The 22,432-nt window shown below is 41.5% G+C and overlaps 1 protein-coding gene across 1 annotated transcript; it reads left to right on the forward strand.

Moving 5' to 3' along the window:
• The first annotated feature begins 1,329 nt into the window (after positions 1-1,329).
• Positions 1,330-19,656, forward strand: GCNT3 (glucosaminyl (N-acetyl) transferase 3, mucin type). Its single transcript, XM_074327653.2, has 3 exons — positions 1,330-1,591; positions 16,472-16,663; positions 17,831-19,656. Exon 3 carries the CDS (start codon positions 17,882-17,884, stop codon positions 19,202-19,204), a length of 1,323 nt encoding a protein of 440 aa, XP_074183754.2. The 5' UTR covers positions 1,330-1,591; positions 16,472-16,663; positions 17,831-17,881; the 3' UTR covers positions 19,205-19,656.
• The last annotated feature ends 2,776 nt before the right edge of the window (positions 19,657-22,432 follow it).

The raw sequence follows: 22,432 nt of genomic DNA on the forward strand, positions 1-22,432 counted from the left end.
GAACAGATGATATTGCACCAGTTAGTATGGCTGAGCATTTCTTCAGACCAAGGAACACACTTTACACACCATAATGTCCAAAAATGAGCACAGAGATTTTCTCTTCAGTACTCATTTGATAGAGAACTGAATGGGCAATTAAAACATTGCTTGTCTAAAGTGCAGGGAGAGAAAAGCCTGAAGGGCTGGCTTACATGCCTTCACAAGTGCGAGCTCAGCTCAACATTAACATGAGTACAGCTAAAGGAATGTTCCCCCGGGCAAATTTCTCTGTTTTTCTAGTGGATCTGGGGAAGAGGTGGTGGGGAAGGATACTGGTTTCTTTCTTCCCCCCATCACCTGAAAAGCCTTTTTTCCCTACTTGATGCATTGGTCACAGGACCAGGGCTGCAGCTCCAAGGGCTGTAAGCAGGGATGATTCCTAAGCAGGAATCTGTCAGTGTGTTTTTGACCTTTATGTCACAATTCCTAAGGGCCTGATGAGACAGGATGTGCCTTCACACCATCTGTCAAATTGGGATTAACCATGATTTCAGCTCTATTGCCTGGTGGTAAAGAACCCACGCTTCTGCACCTGTGTAATCTTACCCTCTCTGAACAGGGATGACCACGAGGAGCGGCCCTTCCTGGGTTAGAACTGCGGCCAGTGATCTGGAGCAGCACAGTGGTGAATTTAATGTCCTTCCAAAGGTGGAGAAGTTGGGGTATAAGCAGAAAGAAGGAGAAATAGTAACTATGGGTAAAGGGATGAATACATGGGTTACGTAATGTGAAAAACCCGATACTCCATTAACATCCTGAAAAAGGTTCAGAGTAAGAGAATGCTATCATTGTCTCTCAGCATGGTTATGCCAGGTGCCTGAAAGGGTGAAGCCATGCATTGCTGAGACCATTCTTGCTCTTGGCACCTGACAAGATCAAATGGGAGCCTGCAAACTTGAGTGGCTTCACCTTGGGAGACATTTTCATAGGATATGGTGGTGGACTGGATAGTTAATGACTGGGATTATAGTTACGTGCCAGTTCCTTTTGACTTTTATGCTTTGTTGTAAGGAATCTGTGTTCAAAGACCAGGGGCTGGACTGCAATATTGTAATTTATGAAAAATACATATTTGGACATTTAAATGACCAAAATAAACTTCTCAGAGTATATTTGGTCTTTGTCCACAATTCTTGGTTAACAGTTCCCGGAATTCTTGGAATTTCCCAAGGCTTGAGAGTGACAAAGGTGCCTTTTTTTATGTTAATGAGGTGACTTTTGGAAAGCACCTAAGGATGGGGGCTGGTTGCTAGTGGGAAACAACCAAGTGATTAGAGGGTTGGAACTTTTCAGTCCCACCACCCTGACCCTCCAGGGAAGGGAGAGGGGCTGGAGATTGAATAACTAGCCAATGGCCAGTGATTTAATTAAGCTTGACTATGTAATGAAGCCTCCGTAAAAACCCAAGGGGCTGGAGAGCTTCCTGGTTTGTGAACGCCTGCCGGTGCAGGGAGAGGGGCGCACTCGAGAGGGCATGGAAGCCATACCTCGCATCTCTCCCATCTGGCTGTTCCTGAGTTATATCCTTTTACAATAAACCAGTAATCTGGTAAGTAACATGTTTTCTCTGAGTTCTGTGAGCCAGTCTAGCAAATTAATTGAACTCAAGGAGGGGGTTGTGGAAACTTCTGATTTATAGCCAATGGGTCAGAAGTGCAGGTAATAATCTGAACTTTCGACATGCTACATTCTGAGTTGGAAGAGGGGGTCCTTGGACCCTCCATTCTGTTGGCTAGTCTGTTAGTAGCACGGGTACCCTGGGGTTGCCTCTGAAGTGTGTGTATTTGTATATGGGGGCAGCTTTGTAGGATTGAACCCCTTAACCTGTGGAATCGGATGTTATCTCCAGGTAGTAGTGTCAGAATTGAGTTAAGTTCTCAGACACCCACAGGGTGTCTGAGAAGGGTGTCTGAGAATTGTTTGTTGGTATGGGGAGGCCCCCCTCCACCCCAACCTTCCATGATGGAATTGGGTCCGGGAACCCAATTTATCTTTAAATGTTTAAAAGTCCCAAAATTCATTTTCAAAATGGAAAACTTATTAAAAATGTGTCATGGAAGATATGCTATAGATTATCATAAATTGTCTTCTCATGCTAGAAATACTGATTTTGGGGCCAGTGAATATTTATCTAGCATGAGAGACTTATCGGTTGCTGCCTTTTGATCCCTGCAGATGAGGGAGATGTCACAAATGAGCATGCAAGAAGAAAGGTGTGAGTATGCAAGGCCTGCCATGTGCTCCAGGAGCAGAGAACAGGAAAGAGCAGCAAGTTTGCCTGGGAGTTAAGTATTGTGTTTACCCCAAAATAAGACCCAACCAGACAGGAAGCTCTAATGCCTCTTTTGGAGAAAAAAATTAATATAAGACCCAGTCTTATTTTACTATAATATAAGACTGGGTCTTATATACTATAAGACCGGGTATAATAATATAATATAATGTAATGTAATGTAATGTAATGTAATGTAATGTAATATAATATAATATAATATAATATAATATAATATAATATAATACTGGGTATAATATAATATAACACTGGGTCTTATATTAATTTTTGCTCCAAAAGATGCATTCGAGCTATTTGTCTGGCTAGGTCTTATTTTCGGGGAAACACGGTATGAAGGAGCCTGACTGCTGAGTGAAGGTGACTGGATTTTATTTCTGAGCCCAAGCAAAGGGAAGCTCCCAGGGATTTGTTTTTAGCAGGGGAGTTGCACGGGCAGAGTTGTGCTTCAGAGTTGTGCTTTGGGGTGAGAAAACAAGATGGATTAGACTGGGGCAGAGGAATGAGTTAAGCAGCTACCATTGCAGAACCTGAACCAAAGCAATAAAGAAGAATGACATGGATGGAGAGTTAAGGAGGAATCTGAGGGCTTTGGCAATCAGCTAAAAGACAGTTTTGCTCACTTCTCTGTCTATACTCAGTGCCTGGTAATAATTGCTCCATAAATGTTTTACTGAATGAAAGCATTCACATAGATGGGAAGGAAAGAAGAGGAACCTGAGATGTCATTTAACATCATTTAAGAATCTGGCCTGGATGCCTGGGTGGTGGCATTGGCAGAGATTTGGCATTACAGTGCTGGCTGGAGCAGGGATAGGAGGAGAGATGATGTGTTCAGATTGGTCAGCTGAGGGGGTTATTAACATCTGTCTTCTCCCACATCTGTCCTTTCTGTGACATATACCTCTGCCCTCCAGCCAGCTTCCCCCAGTTACACCACAGCATCTTTTTGGTTTGGTTTTTTTTGTTTTGTTTTTTTTAAGATTTTATTGGGGGAAGGGGAAACAGTGTGTACTTTCAGGACTTTTTTCCAAATCAAGTTGTTGTCCTTTCAATCTTAGTTGTGGAGGGTGCCGTTCAGCTTCAAGTTGTTGTCCTTTCAGTCTTAGTTGTGGAGGGCGCAGCTCAGCTCCAGGTCCAGTTGCCAGTGCTAGTTGCAGGGGGCGCAGCCCACCATCCCTTGCTGGAGTCGAACCGGCAACCTTGTGGTTGAGAGGACACGCTCCAACCAACTGAGCCATCCAGGAGCTCTGTGGCAGCTCAGCTCAAGGTGCCGTGTTCAATCTTAGTTGCAGGGGGCACTGCCCACCATCCCTTGAGGGACTTGAGGAATCAAACCAGCAACCTTGTGGTTAAGAGCCCACTGGCCAATGTGAGAATCGAACTGGCAGCCTTCGGAGTTAGGAGCATGGAGCTCTAACCGCCTGAGCCACCGGGCCGGCCCTGTTTGTTTTTTTTTAAAAGGGTACACAGCTCAAAACGGCCCTGCGGGGATCAAACCGACAACCTTGGTGTTAGTAGCAATGCACTCTAACCAACTGAGCTAACTGGCCAACCTGTTTTTTTATTTTATTTTTATTAAATTTTTAAAAGAAATTTACAGGCACTTTCATGCTCCCTGGAAAAATTGCATGGTCTTTGCAGTAAGATCTTAATAACATGAAATGCTCAGTAACTGGGGAGGGGATGATCTGTTTAATTGAAATTTTCTGTTCTCACGTTAGGTGAAACACCTTTTAAAAATACTCAGGTGAAACATTTGTAAAAAGGAGAAGTGTACTTTCCTTTGAAGGCAGATGGTTGACTGTTACCATTAAAGAAAATTATTTAACACTTGGAAATAAGAAAAAAACATGAGTCACATATTCTTGCAATAACAACATTGCCGTATGAGGGCATTCTTTAGCAAGCCCTTCCCAAGGTGGATTATCTAGGGCAGGACCTCTCAACCTTCACATTACTGACACTTGTAAATGTCTACATGTAGCCTGTTTCTCAAGTTGTTCTTTGCGCCAGGTTTATCATCTTATTTCTTCTCTCATTAATTAGTAATTTTTTGACACATGTCACTGTGTATTTGTGGAGAGTCATGTTTTATAACTTCTGTGAAAATTGTACTTTAAGATGATTGACTTTTTTTTTTTTTACTTTTATTGGGGAATATTGGGGAACAGTGTGTTTCTCCAGGGCACATCAGGTCCAAGTCAAGTCGTTGTTTTCAATCTAGTTGTGGAGGGCGCAGCTCAGCTCCAAGTCCAGTTGCCGTTTTCAATCTTAGTTGCAGGGGGTGCAGCCCACCATCCCATGCGGTAATTGAACAAGTAATCCTGTTGTTAAGAGCTCACGCTCTAACCAACTGGGCCATCCGGCCGCCCCATGCATGATTGACTTTTCCTTTCCAGGCTGACATGACCTGGGGTCACCTTTGTGAACACTGGGCTAGAAGTCTCCTAGCTTTCAGATTTGGTTTCCTTTTCAAACCTATCTCTGTGGTGCTTTTAAATTCTTCCAGTCTCTCCCAGCCCTCGCCTTTTCTTATCCCATTATCACTAACCTGGTTGGGTCCTCATCATTTCCACTTGGACCACTGTAATATCTCCTCTGCTGACCTCCTCACTTCCAGCCTTTTGCACCTTCCTTCCATCACTGGTGAACTCTGCCACCAAGAGTAAGGATTCTTGAATAATGGCTCTGACATGTAGCTCCCAAGACAAAGATGCTAGGCAGCAGGGTCACAGAATTTTTGACCTGAAAACTCTGGACTTTCAGATTTGGGGTTAGGGTTAGGGTTCCTACACAGTGAGGAAACTGAGGCCCAGAGAAGCCAAGTAACATACTAAAGTTGCACAGCGAGGGAGGGGAATATTTTTAAAGAGGTTGGTAATCAGGTTGCATGTTGCATGTGCTCTGGACTGTCCCTGGAAATTGACTTTGTGCGTAAATCCTGGATGTTTTCCAGTTCCTTCTACATTTCCATTGCAGAGTACAGGGCAGAAAATATTTCCATTAAAAGGCACGGAGAAGGGAGTGCCCAATAATCCCAGCTTTTCCGGCCTTAATCAACACCTTTGTCCAGATCTGTTTTCCTTTGCATTAACGTCTTGCTACTTTAACCCCAGAAAGGTCTGGCTTCCTTATTCTGCCACTCATTTTATCGCATGGCTGGTTTTTCCTCATACTCCCATAATTAATTCTGTTTCCTTTTCACTGTATATTTCTGCCTTTTCAGCCCTTTGGGCTTCCAGTGGCACTTCTATCTTCTTTCATGACTAACCTCTTTTTTTTTTTGGTTCTCCCAGAGAACCAATAAGTGAGTTAGTCCCTTTATTGAAAAAAAAAGAAATGTTTCCCCACATGTATAACTCGATCAGCTTGCTGTTAGATGCCATTTACAGGAACTTGATTAGAGCCACAAGGGTATCTTATTTCAATAGCACCCCAGGTACGTGGCTTCTGCCAGTCAGAATGTGGTCAAGATTAGATGCTTCCTAATAGAGGTAATAAAATCTTGTGTGTAATACCAATTAAGATTTGACTTGTTTGCTTTCTCTTTTATGAATTAGGTTCCGGTTGTCACTGGCTTTGTGTGGTTTTTCAGAATCACTGACTGGTATATCCAAAATCAAATAGATTTTTGGAACTTGGTGACACGTCGTTTTCAATGCAGCTCTGTTTCCTTTGGTCCTGTTTCCTCCTTCCTTTCCCCCATTCATTGATATTTGGCATTTTCCCAAAGTGCCAAACCAAAAGGTTAAAAACTTTATTTTCAAAGCCTAGCTGTTTGGTCCTAACAAAATCATTGACTTTCCAACTTTATTCCTTACATCAAAATATATTCCAGGTGGATCCAAAATTTAAATGTATAAAAACCTCTAAAATTTTATATGAATCTCAGAAGCCAAAAGGAAAAGTATAGATAAATTTGATCACATAAAATAATTGCAAACTTCTATATATATCAAGCATTACACCTAGGAAAGAACTCCATAAAAACCTATTCAAAGTCAAACAATACACTGGGGTGAAGTATTTACAAAACAAGAATGAAGGGCAGATAACCAATAAATTTAAAAAACTCTTACAAATTATTAAGAAAAACTAACAGTCCCATAGAAAAATGGGTAGAAAAAACCCAACAGAAATGGAATTTAAGAAATGCAAATGGCCAAAAAATGAAAAGAGGCTCAAGTTTAATAATAAAGAAATGCAGATGAAAACCAGTCGGGTATCATTTTCCATCTAGTGATTGTGGAAAAGACAAACACAAAAGATAATTCCAGGTGATAAAGGGGGGAAATGAGTACTTTTGTAGTAAATGGGTAAAACATTGTGGGTAGTGCCAATGAAAAAAATTTAAAGCTGCATAATTTTTGATCCATAAATTATACTTCGAATAATTTATTCTATAAAAATAGCACAAATGCGCGAAGCTATGCAACTTTTTTAATGTAGCAATTTTTATAATTAAAATGCATTGGAGACAATGTCTTTTATGTTGATAAAAATGTACTAACATTGAATGACTTTCAATGAGTATTGTAAAGAGAAAAAAGCAAGTTTCAAAAGGGCAGGTAAAATAATATCATCCAGTGTTTCTTGACTGCTGTTAATAATGCATTCTTCTAGAAATTTCCTACAAGGATACCATGAGTCAATCACTAGGTTGCTAGAGTAATATTTCAGAATTCAGGATCCTCCCTCCCTTCAGGGCTGAGCAGGGTTTATCCATTCATCCACCTGTTCACTCATTCCACAAACACTGTGCACCCCAGGCAATCAGCGTGAGGTTAAACAAACTGAACCTGGATTGCCTGAGTGTGACCCCATCACATGGAACTCTTATCTTGGGCAGGTTACTTTCTTCCTTCATTTGGTCCACTGCACCTCCTATTATGGGGGGAGAAAGTTAGGCCCAGTGAAGAAAAGAGAAGGATTGTGTCCTAGATGGCTTTCCAGACAAGAAGTCAAGGCAGATCTAGAATTATACCAGGAGAGGTGGCCTGCCTCTAGTGGGGGCAGCTAGAGGGAAGTGGAGTGAATAAAGGGGTGTGAGTGGAGTCAGACTGCCAGGGTTCAAATTCTCGCCCTACCACCTACTAGTTGTGTAATCTTGAGTAAGTTACTCAATGTCTCTGTGCCTTACAGGATTTGTTGTGAGGATTCAATGTGAAGTGCTTAGAACAGAGCCTGGCACACAGTGAGTCTCAGTATATGCTGATTATTATTTGCGAGCTACTAAGGATTAAAAAGTGGACGAGAAAGCATCGTCCTTGTCCTGAAGAAATTTACAACATAGCGGAGAATAGAGTGTGTGAGCTTTTCACATGTTACAAGAACAAGGAAGAGGGGCCTCCAACCTAGGCTGGGGTCTGGGAGGCTGTCCAGGGGAAGTCACAGCCAAGATGAGACCTAGAGGAGGCAGGAGTGGAGATTGCCTCTGGGTGGAGGGAATAGCCTGAGTCAAAGTCCAGAGCTGAGAAAAAGCCTGGTGGCTTCCAGGATCTGAAAGAAAAGCAGGAGAATTCCTGAGCATGGACAAGGCAAGGACAGGTTTTGTGATCCTGAGGATAAAGCCATTATGCTGGACCTGCAGCCTGGCTGCTCCCTCTGTCCCTACTATTTGCCTGACTGATCTGTTCACCCATTAGGTATTAGTCTAAATGCCACCGCCTCCAGGATGTCTTCTAGGAATCCCACCTTCCCACAGAGCTTTCGGTCTACTTGCTACAGTTACCCTTGGAACTTCTCACACAGTATTGTTACTGCTTGTTTGTTGCTCTTCCCTACTAGACTATGAGCTCCTACATGGCCGCATTTGCATGGCACTTGTTTACCAGTACATACCTGTTAGTATGCTCAAGTTATGGATCTAAGAACAGCAGGGAGAGGATCCAGGAGCGTCCCAAAGATAAAGTGAGCTAGAATTTTCACCCGGGTTCTTGAATTCCACAGCCATTCTGCCATGGGCTCTAGTCTACTATCAATTATCTGAAGCAGGCCAGACATGGGAAGCAGTTGCAGAACTCCCCCGGCCAGGGCCATGGCAGGAAACATTGCTCAAAGACAAATCTCCCCTCTGATGGGCTGGAACTACAGTATTTGAGGGATGAAAGGTACTGAGGGCCAAGTTCCGCCTGTGTGGCCTCCCATTGGCTCAGGTCTCCACTCTGTGCCTTCCTCACAGCTAGGTGTGTATGCGAAGTCAGAGACTCAACCCCGGTTCCTGCAGTCGGGCACCCACTCTCTTCACTTTTCCTTCTCCCCACCTACAAAGGTAGAGACTCCCTCTGCCCAGAGCCTAGCACATTGTCTCAATGTTCTATGCCGGCAAGATGGCAATGACCATAACTACACACATGAAACTTTCTACGGGTCCCAAGTAGACAATTGATGGGAACTTATGGGCTAGGACAGCACAGAGAGGGCTCCTAGAAATACTTTCCTCATTTGCTCCCAAAAAGGATGGCATGAAAAGCCTGTTAATTTTTTGGTTTGGTTTTGGTTTTTAAGATCAAGAAAGTAGAACTAAATGTATTGTGCGTTGTTTTGTCATTTAATGCATTTTTGTTTTCATAATTACCCTGTTTCCCTGAAAATAAGACCTAGCTAGACCATCAGCTCTAATGCGTCTTTTGGAGCAAAAATCAATATAAGGCCCGGTCTTATTTTACTATAAGACCTGGTATAATATAACATATAATATAACATAATATAATATAAGACCGGGTCTTATATTAATTTTTGCTCCAAAAGACGCATTAGAGCTGATGGTCTGGCTAGGTCTTATTTTCTGGAAACACAGTAATAGGCAAGGTGGTCATTTTCTTTTAAATGATAATATGAGTAAGTGAAGTGGCATTCTGTGAGTGTTCGGGATGCTACTATTTGATTATCGTGTTTAAATTAAATTGCTGTCATTATAATATCCAATTTTACATTCATAAAAAGTTATTTCTACTAATATCCAGTTCGATATAAGTTTATGTATACACACACACACACACACACACACACACACACAATATACTTTCTCCAATAAAATAAGCACTAGATCTGTTTACACAGGCCTGCAAAGATGTAAAATAAAGAAAAAGCATGATTAACTTTTGAAATCAAAGAGAGCACTATTTGTTTCCTGAGATGATTCTAAAATACCTTTCTAAAAACTTTTAAAAATATATAATACATATGCATTTTAGATAAGTTAGAAAATTGAAGAGTCAAAAAGGGGAAGCTGAAAACCAGCAGTAATCACACAAACCCTGAATACTGTGGTTGACATTTTAGTGCATTCCTTTCCAGCCTTTTTTCTGAAATATGTTTTTCACATAAGTAGCAAAAAATGGTGGTGTTGGTGTGGGGGAGGTGGTGGTGGAGAGAATGGGAATTAGAGCTACTGTTCCGTACTTTGCAGGCTTCAGACTAGCTTCTCTTTACTCTCCTGACATGTACCTTTTTCAAACCTACGATTCTTTATGTCCCTGAATTAGGAAATAGCTCTGTGTGAGTTAAAAACTTGTGAAAGACTGTTCCCATCAGAGACCTGAAAAAGTAGTGGTTAAATAAGGTAGACACTTATTTCTCTCACGTATAAATGAAGCTCAGATACAGGCCATTCAAAACTGGTGAAGTGGCTCCATGTATTACTATCTTTCCATTCTCAGTATTGCCTCAAGGTCCTAGATAGCTGCTGGAGCTCCAACTATTACATCTGCATTCATAATAATGAAAAAAAGAAGGGCTTAGCCTCTCTCTTTCAAGGAGTTTCCTCAGAAGTCTGATTTCACACTTTCAATTATATTTTTGTTTATGGTTTCTATATAGTTAAATCTGTCTCTTTTGTTTACGAAGGTCTGACAACTAAGTTCGCGAACTTGTTGCAAAAATGTTGCTAACCTTTTTTGATATCAGAGGGATTATTCATTATGAATTTGTACCAACTGGACAAACAATTAACCAAGTTTACTATTTGGAAGTGCTGAAAAGGCTGCATGAAAAAGTTAGATGAAAATGACCTGGACTTTTCACCAACAATTCATGGCTCTCTTGCATCATGACAATGCACCAGCTCACATGGCACTGTATGTGAGGGAGTTTTTAGCCAGTAAACAAATAACTGTATTGGAACACCCTTCCTATTCACCTGATCTGGCCCCCAGTGACTTCTTTCTTTACCTGAAAATAAAGAAAATATTGAAAAGAAGACATTTTGATGACTTTCAGGACATCAACGGTAATATAATGACAGCTCTGATGGCCATTCCAGATAGAGTTCCAAAATTGCTTTGAAGGGTGGACTAGGCACTGGCGTCGGTGCATAGCTTCCCAAGGGGAGTACTTCAAAAGTGACCGTAGTGGTATTCAGCAATGAGTTTTGTAGCACTGTTTCTAGGATGAGTTCGCAAACTTAATTGTACAATGTTCTGGTCTGGGTGTAATATGAAAAAGACTTCCCCATGTAGGTATCATAAAAATATTCTATATATTTTATGGAAATTTATGTTTATAGTGTGGGTTCAGGGATCTAACTTTATTTTTCCAAATGGCTGCCCTAAGGGAATATTTTCTTTAACCTGTATGTCTGTTCCCCTTGTAGCCACTAGCTAAGACCTTTCACTCATTTGTTTGCATTTGTATTTCTAACCATTTCCTCTTTACTTTCAACCTCTGGGCTTCCGTTACATCCAATGCATATCTCTTTTTGCACTTATACATGGCATTATTATAATCTATTTTCAAATTTTTCTTCCACACAAGACTATGAGCACCTTGAAAGCAGGGGCTGTCTTAATCTACTTTGTATCACTAACATTTGAGCAGCTTCCTCAATCAACAGTTATTAAATGGAATGAATAAATAGAATGCTGCCATGTTATATACCATGTAGAAGGTTACTTCATAATGACACAATAGCCAGCACCTTCATCTCTTTATTAACATGCGTCTAAATCTCATTTTTGGAAGGTAACTTCTGAGAAAGTTTCCTAAGCAAAATGAATCCCTTTAGTGCTGTTGGGGTTTCAGTTAGGTTCAAATCTGTGGCATTATCTTGTTGTGGATAGCTTCCTTCAGGGAGTCTCTATCCATTTATTACAGTCAGTATTAGTAATCCATCGTTCCAAGACTCCAGTACTTAGAGGACTCTCCTTGGGACCCTGAGGGAGCTGTTCGTTCAGGAAACAGTCATGATGCATGTGTCATCTGCAAGTTCTCATGCTAGCTGCTGTGAGGAGATGAAGCTGAGTCAGACATGGTTGCCCTTAAGAACCCATGATACAACAATGAGGACAACTGCATTTTGAAGAATTTGGGGGGAGGTATACAAAAATCTTCGGTGTTTCTGCCCTCTCTGTTTGTGGAGCAAGTTGGATTATTTCACCTGAGAAGATCGTTGTCTTTCTTTCAGAATTTTCTTCTCCATTCAGTGAATCTCCATGCAGGGATTCTTTCCTTTTTCTTTCTTGAATCCCTTTCCCCCTTCACTCCAGATCACTAGGAGTGTGTCTAGGGGGAGGGAGAGCATTGGGTGCATAGAGGGAGTGGAGCTCAAAGGAGGGACTGGAGAGTGGCCCTGTCAGCCAGGAAAACTGCAGCTGCACAGGAGCTTTGTTTTATCATACGACCCTGATTGGAAACAAAGTGATCATATTGGATCTTTTAACCACTTCTCTGTGGCCAGAGATCATAGCCCCATCTTCACTAAGAGCTCAGTGACAGAACATTAAATAAGGTTAGGGCTCAAAGAACCCCCAACTCCCATCTTCCTCAGTAGCTCCAGTTTCTTTCAAACCCCAGCTCCAGCCCAGCTGGTAACACATTAACTTGGTTTTTGCCTGCTGCTCTATTTTCACTTCTTGCCTCTCTGAGGCGTGGTTTCTTTTCTGGTCAGTGGGTCGATCTTTGCTATCCATGATCTTTCTCTTCTGGGAAACCTTAAAATTATGCCAATGTCTACACTTTTAAGTGCTGAGCTAAAGAATGACAGAAATAAAGAACACGACTCCCAGGAGATTCCAGACTACTGAGAGGATAAAGCTGACATCGGAGGTAAACGCCACCGTAATAAAATAAGTAAAAGGGAACATTAGCCAGTTAATAAATTCAGCTTAAAACGGTGGGATCCCTGCTGCCGGGGCCTTCCTCTGACCCTATTGTTGGGACTGAACCTCCATTGAAGTTGACACTAAACTCCACTGGATTCTTTCAGATCCAACCTTATGAGCCTGGCTTAGTTCCTCTGTTCCCTACCGTTGGAACTCTAAGTCACTCCCACAAACATACAAGGATTTATAAGTCAAAACTCAGGAGATGCAGGCCAAGTTATTGGCCTAACAGGCAGGCTAACATCATAATTAGGAGAAAAAGATGAGGGGCCTGGACAGGAAGAGTTAGTTTGCTATTTTTTTTAAGATTTTATTGGGGAAGGGGAACAGGATTTTTATTGGGGAACAGTGTGCACTTCCAAGACTTTTCTCCAAGTCAACTTGTTGTTCTTTCAGTCTTAGTTGTGGAGGGCACAGCTCAGCTCCAGGTCCAGTTGCCGTTTCTAGTTGCAGGGGGCAGAGCCCACCATCCCTTGCGGGACTCGAGGGATTGAACTGGCAACCTTGTGGTTGAGAGCCCACTGACCCATGTGGGAATCGAACCGGCAGCCTTCGGAGTTAGGAGCATGGAGCTCTAACCGCCTGAGCCACCGGGCCGGCCCTAGTTTGCTATTTTTAACACAGCATTATAGTAGTCGCTGAAGGAAAACTCAGACTGTGCTGTACTTCCTTATACCTAATAATATACTTGTTACCTGGTTTAATGTTGATTTTATTTTCAATACTTGAGAGAGGTGAGCGCCCTTGTCATTTTCAGTGCTTAGGGCTTCTAAATATCTTCGTGTAATCCTGGGCTCTTGGATCGTTTGCCTCCAGGCTCCTCTGGCTCTGCCTTTGGGCCTCAGCAGAAATGAAAGAAACTCTAATGAAGGACCTCTTATCCCGGGTCTGGGTTCCTGCCTTGAAGCTTGCCTGGCTTCTCCAGCACTCTGGGACTGGGCCCGTCCTCTCTCCTGCCAGTAATCCCTCTTTTCTTCAAGGCCAGCATGGAGTAAAGATGTGGAACGTGCTGACCATCTTTCCAAATGCCTGACTGATGTCTGCAGGTTGCTTGGCTCCAATCCTCCTGTGCCCCTCCCTCTCCAGCCATGTGATTTTTCTCCTGCACTTCCCTGGGGTCAGCTGCAGCTCATCCCTGGTCTCTGCAGTGCTCTCGTGTTTCCCCGAAAATAAGACCTAACTGGAAAACAAGCCCTAGCATGATTTTTCGGGATGACATCCCCTGAACATAAGCCCTAATGCATTTTTTGGAACAAAAATTAATATAAGACCTGGTCTTATTTTCGGGGAAACACAGTAACACTGACCCCTTACAACTGAGTCTCTTTCCACAGCACAGAAAGGGACAATCCCAGGTCTTTTCCTTGGTCTACCCTCCATTCACATCATCGGCAATAATACTTTCACTTGGTCCAGAGTTCAAGAAAGCTATTTGAGCTGTTCCGTGAGTAACATAGGCCTTTGTGGGCTGGCACTGCAGCCAACTTAACTATACCCATCAAGGGGTTACAAATGCCAGGTAGTAAGCCAAGCCCCTCATATGTGTTATCTTGTTTAAGCTTCACAATTCTATAAAATAGATATTAGTATTAGCTACAATTATACAAAAGAAGTCACTGAAGCACAGAGAGATTACAGAATTTGTCCAAAGTCACGCAGTAAGTAAAGTCAGAATTCAGACCTAGCTCTGTTCAGCCAAAGCCCAGGCGTGCTTGTAACCACTACTCACTTGGTGTTACTACTACTAATACGTAGATTATCCCAACAAAATATATACACAATTTGTTAATGTTATATTAGCGTATTTAGCAATTAAGAATAGATACCTCTTTTGGTTACCTTATAAATCAAATATTCAAAATATTTTCTCTTCATTGACTGGTATGGTTTTTATGGAAAAGAAGGTGGGACTTTGAGGGGAATGTCAAAGAAAAGTCAGATATAAAAAAATGGAAGAGATTTTTCTAGATTCAGATACTAGAGCAAGTGTTTATCCTTCAATCATTTTTGCCACAGGGATTTTACAGCTCAACAGAGAGTCACTCAGATTCTGAGTGGCCGAAGCTGGCATAAGACAGAGCCAGTGGAGTGGAGCCAATAAAAGTGTGGATGCAGTGGCTCCCCGCCATTGACCGGTCTTAATCTACAGTCAGAGACAGACAGAGGAGGTTCAAAAAAAGAAGACCCAAATTCTCTATGCTATATAGGGGGCTGCATAAACAATTCCTGTAAGAAGAAGGCAACACCGATTGATGTCTGCTCTTATGCTACTGTCTTCAGATAGAGTTCACCCTTCGGGACTCTGCTTTGGGGTGCCAGAGCGGGGACTCTGCAAACCACGTTTGCACTTTGCTAGCGGCCAACGATTAGTCTCTGCCAACAGGGGGCGCTGTAGGGGGACGGCGAGGCTGGAGGCAGGGCTTCCTGTTTGCTTCGTATTTACTTCCTGCTTCTGTGAGCATCACCATGTCAACGCGTGTTTACTTCGGAGTGGTGGTTCTATTATTTAGCTGCATGAACCTAGTTTACAGTAACGGTGGACAGAGACACCAGCCACCTCCTAACAGTTTGGATTCTCAGCGTAGGCGGCCTTCCTCTGAGCTCAGAGACCCCAGCAGCAATTGAGCGGTGTCCCTATCTCAGAGGTCTTGAGTTTCAGCTTGTTGGCACCTTTCTTCCCAAATTCTAAATTTAATAATTCCCAATTCGTTTCGTCATTCTTCCAGCCTAGGGGTGGTAGCTACTTCCAGCAACTGCTACTTCCCTAATAATTTACTGTCTACCCCTCCCCACCATGCACATCTTTTCAATTATTTACCTAATTTTATACCTAGCTAAGTTCTTTCTATTAAATATGCTATTTCAAATGTTTGGCCAGGAATGCTGCATTTTTGGAGTGGTGGGTTGGGGGACAGGTAAACAATGTCAGTGGCTTTGAAGAAGGCATTTTCCATGCTGTATGGCCAAAACCACCCCATGGGGCTCTCAAGGAAATCCAGCTGTCCATAGTGTTATCTGTTCTTCAGACTGCCAAGAACCCTGAACTCACACACATTAGTGAGGGAGATCTATAGTCTGGAGCCCTCTGGATATTTCTACAATGTACAATTTATTAACAGTAATGGAAAGACAGGAAAATGGATTTTATTCTAACAGTTGCCATTTGAAGAACAAACTGGTTTTCAGTGAAAATTTTTTTTTTTAAGTGTGTTTTTTTCCAGGATCCATCAGCTCCAAGTCAGTAGTTGTTTCAATCTAGTTGTGGAGGGCACAGCTCATGGTGGCTTATGTAGGGATCGAATTGGCAACCTTGTTGTTAAGAGCACCACACTCTAACCGGGAGCTAACTGGCCACCCCTTCATTGACTTTTTTAAGTCAAAAAACAAAAGAAACAATCCTTGAAGGGTATTTTTATTGCTTTACTTTTTTTTTATTTTTTATTGCTTTACTCTTAATGTTCAGGGAACATACAAGGAGTGACACTTGGACTCCAGGCCAAAAGAGGCAGGGGCATACCATGTTTCCCTTAAAATAAGCCCTAGCATGATTCTTCAGGATGCTCGTACTATAAAATAAGTCCTAATGCGTCTTTTGGAGCAAAAATTAATATAAGACATGGTCTTATTTTTGGGGAAATACGGTAGGGCTTATTTTATATTATGAGCACCCTGAAAAATCATGCTAGGATTTATTTTCCGGTTAGGCCTTATTTTCAGGGAAACACAGTACCTTTGTGTTTCTATGGTTCTTTGTTAAAGGGGAAAAAAGCTGTCACGTTCTTGTATGAACATTAACAAGAGTTTATGAATGGTTTTATGGCAGAAGAGCATGGATAGGAAGTAGGCTGTCCTGGTTGAAATACCTGCTTGCCTTCTGAGATATTGACAGCATTTTTCCTGCCTTGCTCACTTCCCTGAATGATTTTTTTTTCTTGAGACTATGCTCCTGAATGACATATCTGAGCTTGCTCTCTTATCTGAGAGCAGGAAGCTGAAAGGTCAGTGATAAAGCCACTTGCTGCTCTCTACTTTGCAGAAATTAAGGAGGATCCTGAGACCATTTCGTGGATACCCTGTGACTGTCAGAAACTATATGTTGGAAGAGCTGAAAAAGACCACGGGATATGGTGTTCACATTTGCTTCCATTGAACCCAACCAGTCTTCCCTTGGAAACGGAAACAAACCCTGGCAAGAGATCTTCCCTAAGTAGCAAAGAGGCTATTAAAGGTGAGAATTTTCTTAATTTTTCATTTTTTCTTCCTCTTACATTCCCATAAAAGTTATTACTAAAGAGGATACAATCTCATGCTTAGAAAGAGGATACAAAAATGGAGAACAATCATTTTGTTTCTCTTTCTTTTAGGGATTTTTTTTTCTATAGTATTTTTTTTTTTTTATGGTACTCAGTACCCTGTATTTTATTTAAAAGGTAGCTGTGGCTTGGAGGAACAAGTATGAGACTTATAGACAAAAAACAAAATAAAACAACCCTCCCAAAACCAAAACAAACAAATAAACAAGGAGGTGGGCAGTGGGGAAGAGTCCCAGATTTGCTTCTTGTAACAAATGTAATATTTGGCTTGTTTTCCTACCTATAAAAGGTAGGAAATAATACTACTACATTTCATGTATGTTGTGAAGATTAAGTGGACAATGTAAAGAAATATTTCTGGCCCATAGAAAGCACTCATTAAATATTATGTATGCAGAGCTCTGTGTGTGTCTGTGTATAAATATATTTTAAAATTGGATAGTCTAAGAGTTAATTATATGAATAATTACACTGCACTTTTGGATTATGTCCAATTTTTTCCTACTTTTTTAAGAACATTTTTTTTAAAAAAGGGTGGCTAGATACTACATCTAATCAATGAATTATATATGGGGAAAGCATCCTAATATATAAATTGCCAAATAAGAGCAAGAAATGGACCTTTTCTTTTAAAAGGACTTATAAATTTCTAGAACTGATGATGAAACTCTGAATTTCATGGATTTTTCTCTCTAGACTGATCAGAAATTCTAGGCTTGTTTAAGAGCTATGTTAGAAAGAGGGTGGTAAGGGGGGGAGAGGAGAATGGGGGATGAAGGGTGGGGACTTCCTCTTACTAATTACACCTCTACATCAGCAGGTGCTCAGTTCTGCTTCTCTTTCTCTTTCTTGGGATAGAGGTGGAGCTAGGTCCTGGCTGCAGCATGATCAGGTAATTTGCAGGGTCAGGTTAGAGACCTCCAGCAGCAAGGCAGGTGTAAGAGGTTCCTAAGCAGGTCTTGACTGTGGATATTTGTCTAGAGAAGAAATATATTTTTGCTATCACTTTGGAGTTGAACTTGATGTTCCTGGGAACACATTTAGGGTTAGTTTGTAATTGAAGGTATTTTGTTCTGTCCAAGGATTCCATCCTTCTTCTTCCCTGTGCTCAAACACTACCGATCTTCCATTCCATGAAGATGATTTGGTGGAAGAAGAAACTCTGCCAGAAGTACTACCTGTGGGCTCTGGGCTGCTATTTCCTGCTGGCCATTGTCGCTCTGAGACTTTCTCTCAGATTGAAATGTGACTTTGATTCCCTGGATCTGGAGTCCGGGAACTTTCGAAGCAAGCACTGTAGGGACATCTTGTACAAGTCCCTGAAGTTGCCAGCAAGGAGATTCATGAACTGTTCTAGAATCATCCAAGGAGACCAGGAAGCAGTGACGGAGGCTCTCCTGGACAACCTGGATGTCAAGAAGAAGCGGAAGCCTTTCACAGACACCGACTACCTCAACATGACCAGAGACTGTGAGCACTTTAAGGCCAAAAGGAAGTTCATACAGTACCCACTCAGCAAAGAAGAGGTAGACTTCCCTATTGCATTCTCTATGGTGGTCCATGAGAAGATTGAAAATTTTGAAAGGCTGCTGAGAGCTGTGTATGCCCCTCAGAACATATATTGTGTCCACGTGGATGAGAAGTCCCCAGAAACTTTCAAAGAGGCAGTCAAGGCAATTATTTCATGCTTCCCAAATGTCTTCATAGCCAGTAAGTTGGTTCGGGTGGTTTATGCCTCCTGGTTTAGGGTGCAGGCTGACCTGAATTGTATGGAAGACTTGCTCCAGAGCTCAGTGCCATGGAAATACTTCCTGAATACTTGTGGAACAGACTTTCCTATGAAGACCAATGCCGAGATCGTCCTGGCCCTCAAGATGTTGAATGGGAAGAATAGTATGGAGTCAGAGATACCTAGTGAGACCAAAAAATCTCGCTGGAAATACCACTATGAGGTGACAGACACAATATCCCAAACCAGCAAGATGAAGGACCCTCCCCCTTATAATTTACCTATGTTCACGGGGAATGCCTATATTGTGGCTTCTCGAGGCTTTGTCCAACAAGTCTTAGAGAACCCCAAATCACAACAACTGATCGAATGGGTAAAAGACACCTATAGCCCCGATGAACACCTCTGGGCCACCCTTCAGCGTGCACCATGGATGCCTGGCTCCATTCCCTACCACCCCAAGTTTCACACTTCAGACATGGCTGCCATTGCCAGGCTGGTCAAGTGGCAGTGGCATGAAGGAGACATCAGTAAGGGGGCACCTTATGGACCTTGCTCTGGAACCCACCAGCGGGGTATCTGCATTTATGGGGTTGGGGACCTGCACTGGATTCTTCGTAACCCTCACCTGTTGGCCAACAAGTTTGACCCCAAAGTGGATGATAATGTTCTTCAGTGCTTAGAAGAGTACTTACGTTATAAGGCCATCTATGGGACTGAACTCTGAGATACATATGAGAGATTGCCCTGTGGGGCAGGAACATGTGCAAACATACCCAGACTGTCCTAGGACAGTGAGGGTGGGAGACTAGGGCTCTGGAATCCCTGGCATCCGCCAGGGTAGGAGGGCTGCTACGGGAGTGGGTAAGTAGATCTGCTGCCTTGCAAAACACTGCCTTGGATGAACACTGATGCTTTTCTCAGTCCATTCCAGTGGCTCCTCCGCTGTCTTTCTCACCGAGTGAGAATAAGAACCAGCTATTTAGGATGGAAGTGTGGCAGGGACGCCTGTATTTTATTAGCTGAATGTTTGGTGTCCAGCTTTTCCATTCTTGGAGATGCTGTTTCTAACAATTCCAGGCTTAGTAGTGGGGAGGGGGAGTTTGATGGAAAGAGGACCTTCTCTTTTGTACTATTAATTTAAAAATAAATAGCTCCTGATTAAAAGCCCTACCTCTACTTTTTGTCTGGTAAGCTAGAAATAAGATAAAAATGTGAGACTTTTTCTCATAAGGATTGGTGACATTTAAAATCCCTGATGGCTGGCAAGAGACTCCCCATTATTCCAAAAGGATCATGGCAGGCAATATAAATAGCAAATTCAAAAGAATGTAGAAGAGAAGAGATGATTTCTTTTATTATTAAAATCCTTCCTTATGTTGTTTACATTACCAGATTCATGACTTTTCTGTAAGGAAAAACCGAGGGTGATTTAACCAATTGAAACACTGTATCCTTATGGGAAAATTACAGCCCTAATTTTGCCAGCTTCACAGTTAAAGCTTAACATTCCTTAACCAAGGTAATAGCTATTTAGGTAAGGTCACCGTATAATTTATTGTACACACCGGGAGTGGGGGAGGCTGCTCTTTTAAAATCATTTTGGGAAAGAAGAATAAACTGGGACTGTTTAGCTAAACCAGGAAGTCTGGTTATCCATGTTTGGGCCTCTTGAGTCCAAACTCTTGTTTAAGTATGTGAATGGAAGGGTCATTATTTGTGGTCTTATACATTTTCTTGTGGGGAAGACAGTTTTGTGTGTGTATGTGTGTAATTCACCTTCCCTCCCTCCAAATGTTACCCAGTGAAACAATTATCTCTGAAGCTCCAGAGATAAATGTCAGACAATTGGAAGGCAATTGGCTATTAGTATACTCTTCTGTGATAGGCAAGGGATCCTATATAAAAAGATAGGCATATCCTATATATAGTACAGTTGATCTGCATAATGTGCTTTGAAAAGGTGATTTACATACAAATTCATTGGTGTAATTTGAATGGTGTTCCCATTCCTGTCATGACATCATTGTGTTTCTTCATTTCCGATTATGATTCAGTTATCACGTTTTCTCTCACAATTAACTTTCCCTGCAACCCATGTACTCTGACATAGTTATCACTGTGTCTGAAACAGTGAATTTTCTGTGTGTAAGTTAGTGATTGCTTTTTATAAGGTTGTACTCCTTTGGTAATGGCACCAACTTACCTGCACAATAATACTGAGTCCTCTTTACCTCGCTCCCAGCCCCACCATGCAGATGAGTGATGAACAGTCATATGCTCAGCAGATGAGCCCGTTAGTTCTGTTCCCAGCAGTGGTGATCATGGACCTTCCCACCTACTAGCCTTTGAGATTGTCCCTGGTCCTCTGAGGTGGGTGGGGGGAGGGGGCACACTGCTGTTGTGCAAAGTGGGCAGAAAAGCTTTCCTGAATGCCCGTATTCTGAGAAGAGAACTCGGGTCTTTGGCATCATACTCAACTTCCTCTGTAAATTTTAATGTGAAATAAATGATTTTTTATATAAATAAACAAAAATTAAAATGTGAACTTGTCATTTTGGGGGAACAAGTTGCTGGAAATTTCCAAGCATTGAAATTTTCTCCAGAAATACATTCAAGTGAATAGAAAGTGCTCTTTATTTAATAACATAAGATCTTTGTATCAGAAGGGTCGAATTTCTCTCTCATTTATGTAGTGTATTTTAGAAATCATACAATTAAATCAACACATCTGTTGAATTTTCCTTCCCTCTGAGTCATATCAGTTTCTTTAACCTTTCTCTGGAAAGGAAAAATCTTATAAATGATTTGAGCAACTATGTTTGTATTACTACCTCCCAATGTTTGAATTACCTCTTTTATTTGTGGAGTATTGGTAAGCATTTATTTATTTATTTATTTAATTTTATTTATTAAAATTTTGTTGGAGAATATTGGGAACAGTGTGTCTCTCCAGGGCCCATCAGCTCCAAATAGTTGTCCTTCAGTCTTGTTGTAGAGGGCGCAGCTCAGCTCCAAGTCCAGTTGCCATTTTCAATCTTTAGTCGTAGGCAGATGTAGCCCACCATCCCATGCAGGGAATCGAACCGGCAACAGTAAGTTTTGTTTTAATAACTATATCTTGTTGTACACTTTGCCTATTGTAATCTTTGTTCTTCTCTTGATTGAGTGAAATATTTTTAAGAAAGAAAGAAAAGGCAGTTGATAATCTTGTTTGGGAACAGGTGACATAAGTTATTTGGGGAAATCATGTATTTGGGTTAAAAATAGGAAGAACCATTAAATACATTGCCTGCCTTAAGTACCTTAATTGAATTGAATATCTGTTCTACCACTTATTTCATTTATTCCATTCTTCCGTTTATTACAAAGATGACTAAAATATGGCTCCTATCTCTATGCAACTTGAGTGTATGGCAAGCAACGAAATAACTCATTCATTCCAAAAATAGTTAACAGGTATTGTTCTTGACACTGGGGGTATATAGCTATCAGCAAAACACAAGAATCCCCACGCTCATATTGTTCACAAACTAGCGGGAAACTGACTATAAACAAGTAATATACAGAGGGTGCCAAAAAAATGTATACGCATTTTAAGAAAGGAAAAAGCTACTGAAATTGTAATACTCAATGTATACCGATAGCAAAAGATGAATACAAGTCACATTTGACATCTGCAATTACAAGAGATGCTCAAAGTGGTTACCATCAGCTTCCAGACACTTCTGATTACGGCGAACTACTGTTTGAGCAACGTTGACCAAAGAGTCCACTTGTGTACATTTCTTTGGCACCCCACCATATGTGTATTAGAAGAAAACAAGCACTAGAGAGAAATTGAAGGAAGAGACAGAGAACGTAGGAGCATAGATGTGGAGGGAGAATGCTTAAAATATTAAATAGTGTGATCAAGGCAGCCATGAGTGAAAAAGTGACATTTGAATGAAGATCT

This window comes from Rhinolophus sinicus, chromosome 3 (genome assembly GCF_057876585.1).
Source record: "Rhinolophus sinicus isolate RSI-liver-muscle chromosome 3, RSI-T2T, whole genome shotgun sequence".
NCBI lineage: Eukaryota > Metazoa > Chordata > Mammalia > Chiroptera > Rhinolophidae > Rhinolophus > Rhinolophus sinicus.

Excerpts from the sequence above, each read along its gene's own strand:
- GCNT3 (XM_074327653.2), top strand. The coding sequence starts at position 17,882 with ATGAAGATGATTTGGTGGAAGAAGAAACTCTGCCAGAAGTACTACCTG.